Source organism: Sarcophilus harrisii, chromosome 1 (assembly GCF_902635505.1).
Source record: "Sarcophilus harrisii chromosome 1, mSarHar1.11, whole genome shotgun sequence".
In the NCBI taxonomy this organism is placed as follows: domain Eukaryota; kingdom Metazoa; phylum Chordata; class Mammalia; order Dasyuromorphia; family Dasyuridae; genus Sarcophilus; species Sarcophilus harrisii.
The window spans coordinates 687,814,036-687,834,951 of NC_045426.1; the positions used below are offsets into that span (position 1 = coordinate 687,814,036).

Consider the following 20,916-nt stretch of genomic DNA (forward strand, 5'->3'; position numbering starts at 1 on the left):
TTGCCTCTGGACCATCCATCCATCCATGCATCCACCTGCAGGAGGGGCGGGAGCGCATCCTTGCCCGGGGCTGCTCTGGCGCCACCGCCTAACCAGGCTCCTGCAGATCCTGGGCGTTGCTATGTAGGGTGATGCTCTGAACTTAGAGCTTGGCTGGGCGGTTTTCACATGTCTTAAATTGCAGTTATAACCGTAATATTAGTATATTTCCAGCTGAGGGATCCGTGAAGAGGCGTGCCCACGGTGCTTAGCATGCACGGGGCGTCATCGCCTGCTTAGGATGCGCCAGCTCCTCCCGTTTACGGGGCATCCTCGGCCCCGAAAGATGCAAACGTGCCCCTCGCCGGCGTTCCACGCCTAGCCAAGCGTTCCCGCTGCCCTGCCAGAGCCCGGCCAGCGGGAGCCCCAGAGGAGTGGGAGGGAGGGAAGGAGCCAGGCGAGCGGGCGGCCGGGGTCGGGGCTCAGCGCCCTGTCACCCCAACCTCTCCCGGCCTAACGCACGCAGCCTGAAGCCTGGACGAGGAGCGGGGGGAGCTTTCCTCCCTCCCTCCCTGCATTGGACGTCGTCGTCGGGGACGCCTCGGAGAAGATGCCGGGCCAGATGCAGGCGGCTCCCTGGGCGGAGGAGAGCGGCCTGGCGGCGGAGCTGTCCGCTGCAGCCGGGAGCTGCGGGTGAGGCTCGGGGCCCCGCAAGCTTGTTCGCAGAGATGGGGTGGGGGCAGCAGTCTGGCCGGCGGGCAGGGGGAAGCTGGCCACGGATGCAGAAGCTACGGGCAGAGGGAGGAAGGGATTCTTGCCGAGGGCGGGCCAGCATCCTTTGGTGCTGGGATGAGGATGGGGAGAGGATGGTGTGACTCACGGTTCCCAGCAGCCGCGGAGGCATTTGGTGCAATGAGTCACCTGGCTGGGAGTCACAGTCGGGGCTTCTAGCCCGAGGGAGGGGCTGGGCCAGCGCGCTGCGTTTTCCCCAGAAGAAGAAAGGCCGGGATGGCCAGCTTCGATTAGAGCAAACCCCAAGCGCTTAAGACAATAGCCTGGGAGACAAGACGCCTGGGTTCTAGTCTCTGGGGCGGGATGTGTGATATCAGAGGGATATTTCTTTTGCTGCCTTGAAAGTGAAGAAAATCATTATTCGAGAGAAGAGAGAATGTTGATTTCTTTTTGAAATGGCTTTTTCGTATTTCATTTATTATTCATTTAATAAGTTTGTTGAATGAAAGAATAAATGGATTACTTTTAGTTGACTCCTAAATTCATCCTATGGAACCTTTTCTCGTACACACTAAAGGTTTATGTCTTTTAGACTTCCAGATAGATCAGTCTAGGGGTAGACAAGACTTCTGGGGTTGGGAAGGATCAGAGAGAGCTTCGTGTTTTCTTGCTTTAAAATAAATGGTTAAGATTAAAAACAAAAAGCATCAGTAAAGCTTTAGAAAGAAGAAAAATGCCTATATACAATTTACTTTTCATCATGAAATATGGAACTTTAGATGTGCATTTATGCTTCTGTTAAATTTATTTGCATTTGTGTTTAAAGTAATATTCAAATTTATTCCTTTATATTCGTAGGCTTACAGAGTCATAAAGAAGATTAGACTTCAGTTCCTTAGGTCCAACTCTAAATCCAGTATATGCTTAGAGAGACATAATATGCCCGTGCTTAATCAGTACTATTACCTCAGTGATGTTAATGTTACTTCTATTGTTATAGATAACATCCCATCTAACTAATCAACCAATTCTTCTCCATGCCATACTCTTCCATAGATTTGTTTAGTAGATGTCTATTGACCCACTGAGAATCCATTCAGTATGCAAGGGGGTTTTATTCTAGGAATTAATTTTTTAAAATTTGCTTGCAGTACTGCAGGTGTCTACTCCTCACTCTTAGTACATGGCTAGCCCATTTAGTTTTTTGGATTATATTTTTACTGGTTTATATTCTTTATACAATTTCTTGTGCATAAGTCCTAATGTCATTATTATTTTATCTTTTCCATTGTCCTTGGAGTCACCAATCACTATGATTTAGTAGAGGTTGTTGTGTTCCAAGATTCACGACTCTTTGATTCTGAGAGAACATTTGTGTTGTTTAAAAAAAAAAAAAAGGTGTGTGTATAAGAGAGACAGAGACACAGAGACAGAGACAGAGAAACAGAGATAGACAGAGAGAGCATCTTGAGATTCTCAAGACATTGTGGAATTTCCAAAATATAATCAAATCTAGTCACTCAAGAAGCATTTAATCAGGCCTTGGGACACAAGTTTAAAAAAAAAATTCTCTTTTACAACACTAGCAGAAGCTTACACTCTCACTTACTCAGCTCTGGATCAGGCTCACTGTCGATTTCCGCTTCCTATCTAAGATATATTAGCCCTCTAACTTGATGTCACAGTTTGGATAATAGACATTTGTCATTGATTTGTTTCTGCCTGTATAGATTATTATGCTGACCTCTTTTGAGTTATCACGAATCTTTGAGGATTTTTGTTTTGTCTGTGTTTTGTTGTACTATTCTAGGTTTTAGTGTAATCAGAATAATATTATCCACAAATCTGGTGAATCTGGTGAACTCACCATCTAAAAAAATGGCAATGAATCCCTCTTTCATTTGGATTCTCCATGGAACATTCTCTATGACTGCATGAGCCTATGTATGTAAATGAATATATTTTAATATTACTTAAAAGTAAATGCAGATATTTTATAATATCAGAACCTCCTTGAGAACCGTGGACAGAGATGACCCTAATAAGATGTAAAAGAATGGAATACTGAGAAAAGAATCTTTCAAGAACTATGAGGGAATCCTTCACTTTGCACCATCTTCCATTTTCTCAAAGGGGTGGATATTGTTTTTATTATTGTCTTATCAGTAGTATACAACTCCTAGTCACACCCTTTGGGATTTTCTTGGCAAAGACGCAAGTGGTTTGCCCTGGAGATACTTTGGTGATGTTCTGGGACTGTCTCAGCCAACACTGATGTCACCACTGTCCATGAACTTCACTTGTCTATACAACCAATATCATTTTGGCTTATAACTATTCTCAACTATAATTGCCTCATGTAGAGCAATATTCAATTAGATTCTAAGCTTCTTTAGGGTGGATATATTATTTTCTATTTTTTTCGCAGCTGGTACAGTGCTCCAGACCTTAACTCAATCTTGTACATGTTTATTAAGTAGCTATTATGTTCCAAGAATTGTGCAGGGTTCTGGGGATGCTAAGATACCAAATGGAACAAATAGTCCCTGATCTCAAGGAGTTTCCGTTGGGGGATGGGGAAGTGGTAAGGAAGGAGCTCAATCAATACTGATGGAATTCAGAGAGAACAGAGTGGGAGTGAAGTTCGGAGATAATTGTCTTTCTTAGGCACTCAGTAGCTTGTTTTGAAGAGAGGAAATCTATAAAAAATTCCCAGCTATCTAAATTAAACCCCATTTAATTTAGAAAACTATTTTATATTTTGTTTTGAACCAGCAATCACTTCCCAGAAAGTCTCCACTCCCACTCAATAGTATCTTCCCTAATGAAACAAAAAAAAAATTAAAAATTACCACTTTAACTTATAATTTCTGAGTCATCTTAATGCTAGTTTTGCTGTTCAGATCATCCTTACAAAATTATCAAAAGTTCATTTTACACCTTAATTACTCATTTTTAAAAATGGCAATATTTTACCTTTACTTTGGCAGCTGGATGATGCAGTGGATAAAGCACCAGGTCTAATGTCAGGAAAACATGTAGTAGCTATGTGACCCTGGGCAGGCCACCTAATCTTATGTGCCTCAGTTTCCTCATCTGGAAATGAGCTGGAATAAGAAATGGCAAAATGCTCCAATAGCTTTGCCAAGAAAACCCCAAAAAGGGTCAAGAAGAAATGGATGTGACTGAAAAATGATTAAACAATAGCAGTTTTACCTTAAGCAGAAACTGTGAGGTAGGGAGGAAGGGCAAAGGGCCTTGAACACATCCTGTGGGATTGTGTGCACTCTGCACTTAAGCTCCATTTATCTATCTTAATGGGGCTGATATGTGAACAGGGCTTTTGTATTTATAAACCTTTCAGGGAATCAACAATATTTATTCAATAAGTATTTAGTGAGTACCTTCTATGTGCAGAGCACTGGACAGTTTAGGTCTGGTAATAACAAAGACAAAAATGACAAAATTCTTGCCCTCATGGAACTTCCATTCCTCCATGAGAGGGAGACTGTGTGTGTGTGTGTGTGTGTGTGTGTGTGTGTGAGAAAGAGAGAGAGAAAGAGAGAGAGAGAGAGACAGAAAGAGAGATGTTTCTATGTATTACATAATATATATATTGTGTTAATATATATTATGTAATATATATTGTATGTATATGATGTATATATATGTGTGTACAAAGGGAAGGACAGAGAGAAGGGATGGAAGAAAAGAGAAAGAGAGAGAGAAAGACAAAGACAAAGAGAAAAAGAGATAGAAAGGGAAATGGAGAATGAGAGAGAGAGGAGATACAAAATAATTTTAAGATAGGGGCTGGGGAAATCCAGTAGAGCCTTCCATAGGAGCAAAGAACTGAGGACTCTAAAAAGGGGAGGGCAGAGAGAGAGAGAGCAAAGGCAGCTAGGTGGCACAGTGGATAGAGTGCTATATCTGGTTCTGGAAGACCTGAGTTTGAATCCAGCCTTAGACATTTCCTAGTTGTCTGTGAGCAAATTTAATTTGTTTACTTCATTTTCCATGTGTGTAAAATGGAGATAACAATAGCACCTATCTCCCAGGGGTTATCATGAGGATCAAATGAGGTATTTGTAAAGTGTTTTGCCAACTCTAAAACCATATAGAACTGCTAGCTATTATTGTTTTTGGAAGATAGAATATCAGTAAAGGAAGCAGCAGTTGGTCAACAAGTATTTATTAATTGCCTGCTGTCTGCCAGGTACTGTGCTAAAGAATGGGGATACAAAAGAAATCAAAAGACAGAACCCATCCTCAAGGAACTCACAATCTAATGGTGAACATAACAAGCAAACAACTATGTATAGACTAGTCATGTATAAAATACTTAGGAACTAGTCACCAAAGGGAAGGCACTAGAATTAAGAGGGGTTAAAAAGACTTTCAGTAGAAGAGTGGATGTTAATTGGGATTTGAAGGAAGCCAGAGAAATCAGTCTAGGGGAAGAGAGAGAAAATTCCTGAACTGCCAGGAGGGCAAATAGTCAAAGAAAGTTCCTGGAATAGGGAGGAAGAGGGTCTAGTTTGTGGAAGAGTACATGGCAGGGAATAAAGAGACCGAAAAAGTGGTAGGGAAAAGTAGCTTGTGAAGGGCTTTAAATACCAAATAGAATACTTTGTATTTGATCCTGGAGGTGTCAGGAGTTTATTGAATAGAGGGGTGACATGATCAGAAAATCACTTTGGTGACTAAATACAAGATATATTGCAGTGGGGAGACTCGAGGCAGGTAGACCCTTGCACAGGTTATGGCAGCAATCCAGGGATAAGGTGATGAAGGCTCATAGAAGGGGGCCCATTTGAGGTGATGTTGCAAAGGTGAAATTGATAGGCATTGGGACCCTATTGGATATGGGAAGGGGTAAGAAATAGTGAGGAGCTCACACTGGCTCCTTAGTTGTAAGCTTGAGAGTCTAAGGATGGCGTTGCCTTCCATAGTAATAGGAAAGGTTGGATGTAGGAAGGGGTCAGTTTTGGACATGTTGGGTTTCAGATGTCTATTGGAATTCACTTCATTTGGAGATACAAGATTAGAGGTCAAGAGAGAGGTGGGCAGGGTAAGTGGATTTGAGAAATAGCAGCAAAGAGATGGCAGTTAAATCCAGGGGAACTGATGAGATCACCAAGTGCAGTAGGATAGAGGGAGAAGAGGATGCAGTATAGAACACTGCAGGGAAACCTGTGATTAGAGGGTGTGACCTACACACTGTTTAATGTGGATCGGGAGAGGGATACTGAGAAAGAATGGTTTGATAGGAGGAGAACCAGGAGAGAGTGATAGTCTGAAAACCAAGAGAGAAGAAATGAGAAGTGGAGAAGAGATGATTGATGAGAGGGTGTAGAGGGTGCAGAGAGCCCAAGGAGAATGAGGATTGAGAGAAGATAATCATTAGTAATTTTGGAAAGAGCACTTTCAGTTCCATAAGATTGGAAGCCAGATTGTGAAAGATTAAAAAGAGAGTAACCAGAGGGAAAGCAGAGGTACCTATGGGATAAAGAAATGACTTTCTCAGGGAGTTTAGCCACAAAGGAGCTTGGAAGAATCAAGGGAAGGTTTTTGAGAATGAGGGCGACATGGTCATATTTGTAGACAGTAAGAAAGGAGCCAGTAAACAGGAAGAAATAAAATTATTGATGGAATGAGGATGATAAAAGGGGTAATCTGTTAGAGGAGATGGGATATGTGATGAGTGAAAAATCTGAGAGACATAATTTCTGGATGATTAATAATCAATTTTATTAATTATAGCTAGTAAATAATAAAATGATGGTCACTTGCCTTTCCCTGGTAAACCAAAGGCAATTATGGAAGCCGCTCAATGCTTGTATATCCTTATGAGAGTGGGTGTTCCCAACAGACAGAAATACATTCTGGTTAACAATTAATGAGAGAGCCGGCCTCACTCCATTCCTCCGGTAAACCGTCCCCATTCCCCTCGGCGGATACTTCCATTTCCAGGCTCCGCCCAGTGAAACGAACGTTGGAATTGAAATTAAAGATTGTGTGTTAATAATAAAGCATAATAATAAAAATAATATGCATTTATCTACCAGATAATAATAATGACAGATAACAATAATAGCCATAATAATAAAAATAATAAAGCATAATAATAAAAATAATATGCATCTATCTACCAGATAATAATAATGACAGATAACAATAATAACCATAATAATAAAAATAATAAAGCATAATAATAAAAATAATAAAGCATAAAAAAAACAATTAATGAGAGAATGAATATTATAATGAGAAGTGGGCTTATTCTAATGAAGGGCTGGAGAATGTGACTTTGATTATGTCATTCTCTTTCCAGAACACTTCTCAGCTATCTTGACAAAGGAATCTAGCACTACCCAGGTCTGCCTGAGTGGAACCCAATGGAAAGGAATTCAACTAAATTAGATTCTCTTTGTAAGGTCTTCTGGTTGTGTAGGATCCCCCCAAGATTAAAAAAAACCCCAACATATTTTGGATATGGGTGATCTCATCTATTAGCAATCCTCTTCAGAGACTGAATAACCTACAGGTATTTATTTCTGAATGAGGAAATAGAGAAAAAAATCTGGATATCCCCCCACCTCTCTATTAATTGCTTTTTAATACAAGAGAAAAATAATTATTTCTTTCAGATGGAATGGAATTATATAGTTTTGAACTAGTTCACCAAGGAGTCAAGATAGGGAAAAAAGGAATAAATGTCTAGTTCAGGGGTCATGGTCTAGAAGAGAACTGAAAGGGATTGGAGGTCATGATGTGGACAAAGAGTAGGATTTGGTAAGAGAAAGCAGAGGGAGAGAAAGCCAATTTATTATGATCGGATAAGGGCACTTCAGAATTCTTGAACGAACATGGAGATGATGCATTTGTTAGTGATAGAAAGATCAAGGGTATGATTAATTTTGTTTTTTTAATTATTAAAGCTTTTTATTTTCAAAACACATGCATAGACAATTTTTTAACATTCACCCCTGCAAAATCCACATTCCAAATTTCTTCCCTCTCTTTCCCCCACCCCTTCAATACATGCCAAACATGCAATTCTTCTACACATATCTCCACAATTATCATGCTGAACAAGAAAATCTCACTCAGTACCATCTCCATCTTTGCTTGACTTGTCTCCTGTGTTTCTAATATAGTCCCACATTTATTTCTGTCTCCCAGAATCCCTAGTCTCCTTCAAGAATCAGCTTATATTCTCCCCTTTACATGAAACCTTTCCTGCTTCCCTCCACTGCTGGTGCTTTCCCACCAAAATCACCTGTGGCGTCTTTTGTAGATCCTGAGAAATGACCTTGTTATCTTCCCTGGATAGAACAAAAGCTCTGATGCAAGGACTGTTTCAGCATCGTTTTCCTAGCTCCAGTGCCTAAGCATGGTAGCCGGCTCATTGTAGATGCTTAATAAATGCTTGTTGGTTGATAGATTTTTTTAAAAAATCAAAAAAACTTCAACCAAATCACCTTGAAAGATACTATAAGAGTGTTGTCATCTAAGAGACAATTATTGTGCTGAGAAAATATTGAGGTGTGGATGATGGCCAAGAGAAAAGGTGCCAGAAAAAAGCAGCAAGTACAATTAACCAAATGCCCTTTCCTTTCTTTTCTCTCCCTTTTCTGGCTCTATAAAACTGCTGATGATTATATACTGCTATTTATGTGTTTTTTTTTTTTAACAGATCAGCCGGGCATCCTTATTACCAGTATCCAAAATGTCCTGGTAAGTACAGCATATGGAGTTGATAATAAGTATAATTAAGATAGTTCAAGGAGGACAATTTGCCTCTAACTACTCACACAATGGGCTGGCTTTAGGGGTAGAGATGTTTGTTTTTGTTTTTTAAACTCTGCTTTAGGATAGCCTTGGAGCTTTGGCCAAAGAACTATCCAGCAGAGTCTTTTCCCTTCTGCAGATCTTCCTTAAAGGCAATATCTTCTCCTCCTCTCCTAAGTACTATATTCCACAAGTTTACATCTGGAACCAAAGAGAACTGAGTTTTTGTTAGCTGGAGCTCAAAGGCCAGGTATATTCTGTATCCTGTAGGGGAAAAAACACACAATTGAGTACAGTTATCCCTTCTACATCTCTAAGGTTAAAGGTTTGGCACCCCCTCAATCTGGAAAATCTGTGTAAACCTTTTTTTGCCTTCCATACCAGAAATATCTGAAATATTACGGTATTTAAAGATAAAGTATATTGATATCATACAATACTATATAAATACATTTTATGCATTTCTGAGTTTCTAAACATTTTCTGCATCATCTGCTGGTTTCATATTATCTACAGCTCCCAAAAAATTTTCCCCAAAATTACCATTTAGTTTCTTACGCCAACCCACAGTATATCAAAACCTTTATGGGAAAGGTTTTGATGTGAAAAATCGTGATGTGGATAGTGGTGAAATGGAAGGGATTACTGTGGTCCCTGTATCTTCAAAACACAAAATTTGCTTAGGAGATAACTTTTTGCTCTTCACTTAAAATGAGAAATAGTGTTTTCAGCATTCATGCTGAGGGCCTACTCCACGAGGTAAGAAATAAGACAAGTGAGCTGTGTTCAAATAGTTGTCATATAGAGGAGGTATTTTACCTCAGAGAGTAGGACCACGGACCAAGGACCAATGGGTAGAAGCTGCCAAGGGACAAATGCAGATTTAGTGAAGTTTCCTGACAATAAAAGGTACCCTACAGTAGAATGAGCTATTCCCAAAATGGGGCAGGTGAAGAGGCAAATAAAGAATTTTGTAGGCAAGCCATAGGTTGGACCTGATGGTCATTCTTGTTTCTTCTCCTGAATTTTCTATGATTCTGTGGTGGTTTTCTAAAGGAACCTCACCTCCAGCTCCCCAAGTTTTTCTTGGGAATTGGAGCAATTTTATGTTTTCTGTTATTTTGAAAGTACCATGGGAATTTCAAAATAACTTTTTGTTTCTTGATGTCAAGTACTCTCCCCCTGACATTATTTCTAGGGTAATTTTAATGCTAATCAATATACACTGGAAATAGCAAAGGAGTTTGACACTAAAAGTTTGCTATATTGTTCTAGTGAGCCTATCCTTAAAGCCTATTATGTAGATATAATTGTTAACCATAATATTTATGGCAGTAATGCAGGTATTTCTTTAATTTTCAAATCCTATATGATAACCATCACCAGTCATCCCAAGGATAGAGCAAAACCACTATTTCCATTGTGGTGATCTGGTCCAGTGGTTTCCAAAGTGTGGTTCAGAGAATCCTGGAGTTCTTTGAAACTCTTTCAAAATTAGTTTTTATTTCTAATATGGTAAATATTTATAAATATAACTTACTTAAATGAAAACTCTTCAGATACTCAATAATTTTTAATAGTATAAAGATACTAAGAATAAAAGTTTGAGAGCCACTGATCTAGCCCCAAACCTCATTGTTCTTCATTGTCTAGGGCTAACACTGGAATATTACATATTTTAAAATTCCACATTGAAGGTTCAACTGTGTACATTTTAAGTTGTTTACATGCCATTTAGTGGGATCATGGGTCTGACATGTAAAAACTGCTAAGATCAGCTCTCCCAAGATCCTTTTTTAAAAAAAAAATTTTTTTTATTATTATTATTTTCTCCCAAGATCCTTAATGGCATGTCTATGTTTGCAGGTCTTGTTGATTAGATTATTAAATTGTTTTCTTCTTCTTTGACATTTGTATATTAATGTCCTCTTGGGTCACAGATAGAATTGAAGAACAAAAACTAGAACCTCATATAGCCAGGCTGCAGGAATTATGGACCACACCTCAACTCCAAACTGTTCACATTCCTAAATCGATGAATGCACCATCTGTAAAGGTATGTTTAATGGGAAAGGAAAATGAGAAATTAGTTGTTTTCGGTACTGCAGGTGGGCTTCTGGTTGAAGAGAACAAAATATTTCTTTTTTTTTTTTAATTTAATAGCTTTTTATTTACAGGATATATGCATGGGTAACTTTACAGCATTAACAATTGCCAAACCTCTTGTTCCAATTTTTCACCTCTTACCCCCCCACCCCCTCCCCTAGATGGCAGGATGACCAGTAGATGTTAAATATATAAAAATATAAATTAGATACACAATAAGTATACATGACCAAAACGTTATTTTTCTGTACAAAAAGAATCAGACTCTGAAATATTGTACAATTAGCTTGTGAAGGAAATCAAAAATGCATGTGTGCATAAATATAGGGATTGGGAATTCAATGTAATGGTTTTTAGTCATCTCCCAGAGTTCTTTTTCTGGGCATAGCTGGTTCAGTTCATTACTGCTCCATTGGAAATGATTTGGTTGATCTCGTTGCTGAGGATGGCCTGGTCCATCAGAACTGGTCATCATATAGTATTGTTGTTGAAGTATATAATGATCTCCTGGTCCTGTTCATTTCACTCAGCCATCAGGAGAACAAAAGATTTCAAGGACAAGGTATTGAAAAAAGTGAACTATTCCCTGCAGCACTACAACCAGGATGCATACTTCCTGAAGGGCAAGGATTGGTTTTTAAAAATTTGTCTTTGTGTCTCCAGGGTCCACTATAGTGCCTTGCACATAGTAGGTGCTTCATAAATATTTGAGGAATCAAAGCAAATCCCATACATACAGAAGGAGTCAATAAATACTTTTCAAATGAATAAATTCCTGCATCACTTTAGCTTTTTCTATGACAAGACTCATTATTGTTTCTTCTGGGCTCTGACAGTCTTAGTTGTTTATTTATTATTTTTTTTTTCTCAATGGGAAATTAGAACCAGTTCTCAAGTTGTCCTAGGAAAGTGTATCCTACTGAGAAGGTAATTGTTTCGAATGTAAAGGCTTAAAGTAGCTATATGGGAGGCAGAAGAGTGGAAGAAAAAGTGAAAGAATGAAAGGGAGAGAGAGAGAGACAGAGAGAGAGAGAGAGAGAGACAGAGAGACAGAGAGAGGAGAAGAGAACTATAGGTCAGTTTCTTTGACCCTCAGAAAAAGAGTAAACAGTCAGGCAGCGAATAAACATTTCTAATATATTACCCTACACTGATCAGCAAACTCCCAGGTGTCAAGTACATTCATTGCCATATGGAGTGAAGAGGGCTATTGAAGATTTTCTATGTGGGGGAATCTGCCTCAACTTTTTTTTTTTAAACAAGAATATACAACTGGATCTTGATTTCATTGATGTGGACATATTCTCTCTGTTCCATGGAGATTTTAACCCATTCATCCCTGTCTATAAATTGTAATTTTTGTCCATGTCCTCCTAGAAGTTTGTTGCAGAAACTCCACTGAATGTGCCTGAGACTTCCTTATTTTCTTCCCTGATGTTTATTTGTCTTTTTTTTTTTTTTTTTTGAGGCAGTTGGGGTTAAGTGACTTGCCCAACTAGGAAGGGTTAAGTGTCTGAGGCCAGATCCTCCTCATCTCAGGTCCTTCTGACTTCAGGACTGGTGCTCTATCCACTGCACCACCTAGCTGCCCCTTCTCCTGATGTTTATGAGGATACTAGTAGAAGGCTTTGGGTGATGACTATTTATTCCTTCTATATATCTATGCAGTGTTTGCTACATTATCCCACTTAAAAACTATATATACATACATATATACATACATATACATAGCTCTGTAAACATATATATATATATATATATATATATATATATATATATACACACACACGTGTGTATATAAATACCTCTCCTGGGCAATCTGCACATTTCCTTCAATATTTCTGTAATTTTGTCAGTGTGGGGACTCCCTCTTGTCAACTGCAGTCACAATCCCTCTATGACTTAGAAGACAGATAATCTAAAAGACCACTTTAGAAGCTTCTGATAGGGCAATGTCTAGAGCCCTGGATCTGGAGTCAGGAACACGAGTCCAATTTTGCTTCAGACACTTCCCAGCTGGGTGACGCTGAGCAATTCACTTAACCTCTGACTTAGTTTCCTCAGCTATAAAATGAGGATCATAATAATCCAGGATTATTGTGAGGATCAAATGAGATTATTTTTGTAAAGCAGAGAATAAGTAATTAATAAATGCTTGTTCCCTTTGAAGACTTTCTCTAGCAAAGAAATTCCTAGCAGCTAATGTGGTGAAGAGCATCTCTGCACTTAGTAGGCTGATCCTTGGGTGACAGACTTAATGCCGTCCATCTTCTAGAAGATATATTTTGCTGATAGTTTTAAAGACTCCAGGCTAGGTCACAAGAAGCACTAGAGGTAGATCTGACCATTTCCTGGAGGGTTAAGCTAAACTGCTGATTTTTTGTTCAATAACTTGGATTGTAAATTTCTATATTTCAGCACCCAGACCTCACAACAGGTCAAAAGCGGTATCTCTGCAGCATTGCCAAGATCTATAGCACGGATTCATTGAAGACGCTGATGAAGAGACAGTACATGCACATGGTTCAGCTTGACACACAGAAGCCAGGCAAGTGCCTGCAGGGTCATTGTCCTGCTCTTAACCTGTTACCCACAATGCTTTGCCCAAAGCAATTCTAACTGCTGGCTTTAATTGCTCTTGAAGGTGTCTCTACCCATCACAGAAGTCAGATCAGTCCACGTTATTCCCAGAAGCAGCATTCTCCCTGCACCACATGGAGACACCAGCTGGAAAGACTGGACTCATTGCATTCTAGCATCATAGCTACCCCATCAGCTGAACCCCAGGCCATACAGCATTCCCTCTGGCAACCAGGGAGGAACAAAGAAGGGTATGCTATCACCTGCTTTGAAAGAATTCCTTGGAATATAGATAAGATTTCCAAGGTCGTCCAGTTGCTTTTAACTTGTTAAATTTAGAACAGAAAAAAAGTGTGACACAAAGGCAGAGTAAAACCTCCTTATGATGGTAAAGTGTTAGTTCACAGACTAGGACATGTCCTTTCTTCTGTCCCAAACTAGATTTGGGGACAGGGCTTACCCAATCATTTCCAGTGTTAATACTCTATCCCTGGAACTTAGTTTGTATTTATTTTTCTCTTTGTCTTATCCATCCAGTAGAACATAAAGTCTTTGAGGGCAGGTACCATTGCTATCTTCTAAGCTCCACTGTTGTGCTTGACACCTTCTACAGACTGTTTAATAAACATATATAGAGCTAAATGGCAAAAACTGATTGGTCATTAAAAGATGGGGGGGGGGGAATCAAGCTAATCTTGCTTTTGAGCATCCTCTCCTCTCCCATCCAAAGACAAAGTAGAAGCAATGAGTCCTGGGAGGACTCCTCTGCCAGATTACAGAGGACAATTCCCTAAAGCATCTCTGTCTGGCAAAGAAGGGATAATGACTAAGTGCTCAGCCTTTGTTGTAACTTAAGCTTTGAGTTTTAGAATAAGCAAAAAAAATTCTTGTAAGACTGACTGTGCTTCTTCTGTGATTGCTGCTGGAAGCTTAATGAAAGCAAGCTTGCTTTGGCTCCCGTATATACTTTGTAGCTGTTCTTTTTGTTGGATGACTTAAAATATTTCTTCTTTTTACAGGTTAAAATGTGGCCCTCTGCCCAAAGCAAGATGTAAATCACTCAAGATTTTTCAAAGACCCAACAAAGCTTTCAGATACACAGGTAAATACTCAATTGAAAAAAGATTTAGCTATTGGGACAAAAATTGAGGAATGAAGCTTACATTTTTCTTCTAGCCATCATGATAAAAATAAATGTGAAATGTGGTTTTGTTTCATTCGAAAGAAAAACAACTAGTTCAGAAGTAAGGATCAAGAATAAGATGATAGCATCATTAGTCTAGAGCTGGAAAGGCTTTTCTGATGAGATTGGGGAGCAATTCCTAGTTCGAAATAAGCGTGTAACAAATTCACACTTTTCTCTTTGGCAAAAGGTAGATTTATCTAGGGGAATAGGTTACAGACAAAATGAACAGATATGATAGACATCAGGAATGGTAAATATGAAGTAGAGTGGGAGAGCATATAGTTAGAAAGGGATTTGGAAAAATCCATTAAGCCTGAGTAGCCCATTGACTGGCAAGCTAGATCCATAGAGGAGTTTGACAGATTACTCAGAGTTAGCTAGAGTGAGGAGAAAGATGTGAGTCGAGGGAAAACATTAAGAGGGGGAGAGAGAGTGTAACCTCATAATGGGCTAAAAAAATGCGGTAAAGATCTTCATCATGAGAAGATCTTTGTATAGGAGAAATACAGCCTTGGGATTTCTCAGAGGAGTAAAGGCAGGACCCAAGATGGAAGAGGATTAAGGAGGAGAGGAAGTGCCAGGAAGCTCAAAGGTGGGGATCAGTGAGGAGCCAGACAGAATGCAGCTGGCTGAAGAGGTCCCAGATCCATCTAAAATATGCTAATCAATATCTCAAAAGTTCTTTAAAGATGCACAGAGGTTGGGGGATAGATAATGGAGGTTAATAAAGAGTTCCTATACAAACAGATAGTCTAGGATTTCGTTCTATTTGATAATAGCCATTTGGGCTTCTTCCTCACAGGAGAAGAAATTAAATCTACATTGCTTCAAGGCTAATGGTCTAACTCACTTCAAGGGTGAGGAAACTGAGGTTCAGAGAGATGAAGGATCTCGTCCAAGTTTATACCCAAGGGTAGCAAGTGACAGAGATTACACTAATCAGTGCCGGTGCCATTGTATCCCAATTAGTCAACAGCTAAGTGTTTTTGCTGACAGTGGTAGTCTCTATTCTAAATGATAAACACGGTTTTGTGTCTACACCACAGATGAAGGAACACCACTGTGAGAGAGTTAGAAGCCTCAAGCTTCCAGACTATTCAGGCTGTAGTTATATTTATTCCTCTCTCATTGGTCCTCTTCGAGAATGAAGAACAAATAATAACAGCAATAATAAACACTATGTGCAAGGTGTGTTAGATACAAAGAGGAAGGCAGCTAACATTGGCCCTAGAATTAGGAAGACCTGAATTCGAATCCAGTCTCGGACACCTGTGTGACCTTAGACAAATCACTTAAACTGTTTGCCTCAGTTTCCTGATCTATGAAAAAGAAATGGCAAATCATTCCAGGATATCTGTGAACAAAAGCCCAAATAGGATCGTACAGTCAGATGCAATTTGAAATAATTTAACAATATACAAGGATAAAGATAATAATCTCTGCCCTTAGCTTAATAAGAGATAAATATATATATTCATATATATAAAAAATGAAATATGATTAGATGCACAAAAATGGTGTGGGAGGGAGGTGAAGCAAAATAAAAGAAAATTTCATAGAGGAAGTGATATTTGAGCTAGGTCTTTAAGGATGCAACAGGCAGAAGGTGGAGGGAGCACATTCCAGACACAGAAAATCGCATGAGATAAAAGGTAGAGGTAAGGGCAAATGTGACATGCCCAGATGGGTCTGGATGGGTGGCTGAGTGGAGGACAGTTAGAAATCCAATTTGGTCAATCAATTAAGAATTAAGCTCTTTCTATGTGCCAGGCACTGGGCTATATATTAAGAACATAAATAAAGGCAAAACCACAAAAACAATCCTTGCCTAATAGCATACAAATAGGGAAAACTAATACTAAATTACATATTAATAGGGATAACAACATGGAAATAAATAAGTATATACTCAATACATATAGAGAAGACTTGACTGGGAGGATTGGGCAAATCTCTTGCAGAAAGTGGCTTTTGAGCTGTGTCTTGAAAGAAGCCAGGAGTGTCAAGATTTAAGAGGTTAGATGAGAAAGAATTCCAGGCATGGGGGTACAAGCAGTACAAAGTAGGCTGGTATCCCTGGAATGTAGAGTACGTGGGAGGAAGGAAAGTGTAAGAAACTAGAAAGGATAGGAAGGGACCAGATTGTGAAGAGTTTTAAATGCCAGTCAGAGAACTAAATTTGATCCTGGAGGTAAATGGGGGCCACTAGAATTTATTGAGGGAGTGACATGGTCAGAACAATATTTTAAGAAAATTACTTTGGCAGCTGTATGGAGAATGGATTGGAGACAGTTACAGAAAAATTGTAAAGTGAGGAAAGTGAACAGAAACCGAACAATTTATACAGTACAATAACATTAGTGGGGTTTTAAAAATATATTTCCCCAAATTTTCATGTAAATTTTCAACTTTTATTTTTTAAAAATTTGAGTTTCAAATTCTCTGCCTTTCTCATTGAGAAGACAAATAATTCGATACAGATTATACATGGGCAGTGATACAAAATGTATTTCCATATTAGTTGTATAAGAAAACAAAAACAAATTAAAAAAAAAAAACATGCTTTGATCTACATTCAGATTCTATCAATTCTTTCTCTAGGGGTGTACAGCATTTTTCATCATGAGTCCTTTGGAATTATTTTGGATCACTATTGCTGAGAATACCCAAGTTGTTCATGGTTGATCATTGTTTGATATTTTGTTTCAATGTATGTCTCCTGGTTCTGCTCACTTCCTTTTTGCAGAAATTCACTTAAGTAAAAGTTTCTCCAGATTTTTAAAAAGTCATCCTGTTCATCATTTCTTATAACACAATGGTTTTCCATCACAATTTGTTCAGTCATTCCCCAATTGATTGGGCATTCCTTCAATTTCCAATTCTTTGCCACCACAAAAAGAGTTATTATATTTTATTATTATATATTGTAAATATATTTTAATTATTTATATTATTGTTATATTATTATATTTTTGTATATAGACATAGATATATAGATATCTCCTTTCCTCCCTCACTCTTTTTTCATCACTTTGGGATTAAAAGTAATTAAATTATGAGTAGTAACATTGTTAAGTCAAAGGCTATGCACAGTTTTATAGTTTTTTGGGCACAGAATAACATTACTGTAAAGACAAACAATTTTGAAACACGTTAGAATTCTGATGAACATGAGGATACTAGGGGACTTGGGATACAAATACTACCCAAATTGAGACAGATTTCTTTTGGACATGACAAAGGGAGAATTTGCTTTTCCTAACTATATGTGTTTATAACAGGATTGGGTTTGTTTCATTCTCAAAGGTAGCAGGAAGATGGGAAGGAGATTGAAAAAAGTTAAAATTTAATTTAAAAAAATGAGTAGGAAGACAATTTAGATAGACTAGTTAGAGGCTATTCCAATAGGCTAGGCAAAAAAATGAGGGCTCAAATTAAGGCAGTGGCTGTGCAACTGGAAAGAAGTGTACACAATGACTACCATCAGTAGTAAAGTCGAGGACTCAAACCAGGTCTTCAAGTTGCAAGTGTGGCACGCTATTTCTAGCCTGTCTTGCTGTTTTTAGCCAAAGGATGTTGGAAACCTTGTGAAAGATCAAAAGAACCAACTGTCCTGGATAGTGTGTACTTATCTTAATGAGATTAATCCTTTTCTAAGAGACTGTCAAAATCTGATAGACCCTATCAGAACTCAGTATTGTCCCTCTCTCTTTCATGGAGGAAGTGATATTTGAGCTAGGTCTTTAAGAATGCAACAGGCAGAAGGTGGAGGAAGCACATTCCAGACACAGAAAATCGCATGAGATAAAAAGTAGAGGTAAGGGCAAATGTGAGATATGTCTGGATGGGTCCGGATGGGTGGCTGAGTGGAGGACAGTTAGAAATCCAGTTTGGTCAGTCAGTTAAGAATTAAGCCTTATGTGCAGGCACTGGGCTAAATATTAGGCACATAAATAAAGGCAAAACCACAAAAACAATCCTTGACTAATAGCTTACAAATAGGCAAAACTAATACCAATTACACATTAATAGGGATAACAACATGGAAATAAATAAGTACATACTCAATACATATAGAGGGGATAATGTTCCCTCCAGCCTCTAGTTGATGGGGTGTTTGGGGACACCATGAATTAAATCAATATTTGAATACCCTTTGTGAAAATGTTGGTTTTTCAAAGAAAAAGAATATTTTTGTCTTAGACTTTAAAAAAAAGTATATCCAGGAAATATTTATTAAACACTATGTGCTGGTTCTGGTAACATAGATTTAAGCAAAAATAAAGTCTCTGCCCTCAAGGAGTTTACATTCTAACTGGTGAAGAAAGCTTGTCCATAAAAGGGAGCTAGAAAGGGGAGGAGGGGAGGAAAAAGTAGAGACACAGTGGTTGAGTCTAGACTTATAGGGGAGCAGAGAGAAGAAAGGATAGCCTGGGCCCTTCCTCAAAATGAGTTCCAGGAGGAACTCACCAATGGGAGATGAAGCCTTGGGAAAGAATCCTTTATCATGAGAAGCACACTGAAGCACAGAAGGAAAATCACCATTTAGGTCATCAAGAACATGAAGAGCAGGGAACATCATCAAAGCATAATGGTGTGTGAGGGAGATTAGGAGATAAGACTGACTGGAACCAGATGTTGGAGGATCCCGAACACTAAAGAATTTAGATTTTATTCAACAATCAATAAGAAACCATTGATAGCCTGTGAAGCCCCCCAAAAAAGAAAAAGTCTAAAAGATCAGAGCTGTGTCTTAGGAAGATTAAATCAACTGCTTTATAGGCTGTTTGAAAAAAGCTAGAAGATACATATTTTTTCAATAGAGTAGGTGAAAGGTAACGAGTTCCTAGACTAGGATTGGGGCAGTAGATCAGTAGATAGGGTCAGAATGGAATAGATACAAGAGTTAACAAGGAAGAACTGATAAAATTAGACCATAAATACAAGAGTGCTTGTGCTGTGTACGTAAAAAGCAGTGTTTATGGAACTGAACAGGCTAGATGTGAAGAACAAAGGGAGAAGTCAAAGATTATTACAAGATTCAAGAATGATTAAATGAATGGCAATACCACTAACAAATAGGGAAGTTAGAAAAGGAACAAGTTTTGGGGAAAGATGATGAATTTCCTTTAGAAGATAATGAATTTGAAATGTCAGCAGGATAAACATTTACACCTTCACTTCCTGCTTTACACAGCAGTAATGAAGTTCTTAAATGTGAAGAAAGCTTCATAATTGTGTTCTACAGAGAATAAAATAAACTTTATCTAGAAATTTTGAGTATTGTACATCAAAATGAGAAGGAATGGGCGGAGCATAATGCTTGAAATTGCAAGTATAGTTAGATAATTTCTAATATGAAGAAAATTTCTGTACCCTCACAGGAGGAAGTGATGACTTAAAAAAATCCAGTCAAGAATTCCAAAAGGGAAAACTAAATTGCTATGTATATACATAAATTTCATCAGACAAAGATCTCTAGAAGTCATGTATGGTATAGGGCTGACACTTTCCCCACTTCCTGGAGAAAAACTATTCAATCCCAGGGATTTAGAGATCTTCGATTTCACAATATGAACTAATAAAAAAAAAATGGGACATTTTGTAGAACTCACTAAACATATGGAATCCTCTTTTGCAAAGTGTGGAGTCTTTGTAGGCTTACAAGTAAAAGTTGGTTTTACTCTGAGTCCTTAACTAATCATTTTGAGGGTTGTAATTATATTGACCTTAAGACTTCAGAATAAAATGCAGCTGGCTATTTTTAATTAAACATTATCTCTTTCAGATTTCACAAACGATTCTGATTCATACATGAGTGAAGAAAAAAGAGATGAAGATTTATTAAATAAATGTATGCAGTCAATGTCGATAGAAGAACAAGGGGAAAATCTGATGTGAATTTGACACTCCTGCCCTGTAGTCCTGGTGTATTATTTCACTAAATCCAAGTTGTTGATTCTACAGTCATGTGCCAAAGGAGGAGTTGTGAATTCTGTTCATAACTAATTTTAGGTCAGTACTATGTTATTCACTATTGTCTTATTGACTAGTTTGGAAACATTCCAAAACTGGACTCGTGAACATGTAACTAGTTTGATGTGGTTCAGTGTTTCAGTGATATTTGTGTAGTAAAATTTCTCTGTAATCCAAGCTCATATTTAGTCAAATACTTAAAACTTTTCATTGTCACTTAAAAGAAAAAAAAAAAGAATTCTTTTAGTTTTCTTTAAAGCATTTGCAACCAAAGGCTAATAGTAAATTTTACATAAGCATCCTGCTGTACATGATTCCTTTTCTTGCGTGCTAAATCTTCAATAAATGTTTGTTGAATTGGACTTTGACTATTACTTCCTAAATAAGCTGAATGGATTATATAGTTACACGGTCAGTTAAAATGCAACTTTAACATGGAAATATTCATGTTGTATGTTTCAAGAAAAGCCCTCATGTAGAAAACCATTAAATACAAAGCAATTATTTGCATTACAAAAGCTTCTGTCCTATTTGTTCATAAACAAGAACTTATGGCTGCTATA

At 38.2% G+C, this 20,916-nt stretch overlaps 1 protein-coding gene across 1 annotated transcript; it reads left to right on the forward strand.

Annotated features, from left to right (window-relative positions):
• Positions 1-5: 5 nt before the first annotated feature.
• Positions 6-20,715, forward strand: FAM216A (family with sequence similarity 216 member A). The gene is made up of 7 exons (XM_003761020.4): positions 6-672; positions 8,411-8,451; positions 10,446-10,561; positions 13,030-13,159; positions 13,256-13,442; positions 14,211-14,293; positions 20,166-20,715. Exons 1-7 carry the CDS (start codon positions 590-592, stop codon positions 20,276-20,278), a joined length of 753 nt encoding a protein of 250 aa, XP_003761068.1. The 5' UTR covers positions 6-589; the 3' UTR covers positions 20,279-20,715.
• The last annotated feature ends 201 nt before the right edge of the window (positions 20,716-20,916 follow it).

What these genes read in the sequence shown, in the direction of transcription:
- FAM216A (XM_003761020.4), top strand. Translation starts at nt 590, where the DNA reads ATGCCGGGCCAGATGCAGGCGGCTCCCTGGGCGGAGGAGAGCGGCCTG. An exon ending in TGAATGCACCATCTGTAAAG is followed by an intron (nt 10,562 to 13,029) that starts GTATGTTTAATG and finishes TCTATATTTCAG; the next exon opens with CACCCAGACCTCACAACAGG. An exon ending in CAAAGCTTTCAGATACACAG is followed by an intron (nt 14,294 to 20,165) that starts GTAAATACTCAA and finishes TATCTCTTTCAG; the next exon opens with ATTTCACAAACGATTCTGAT.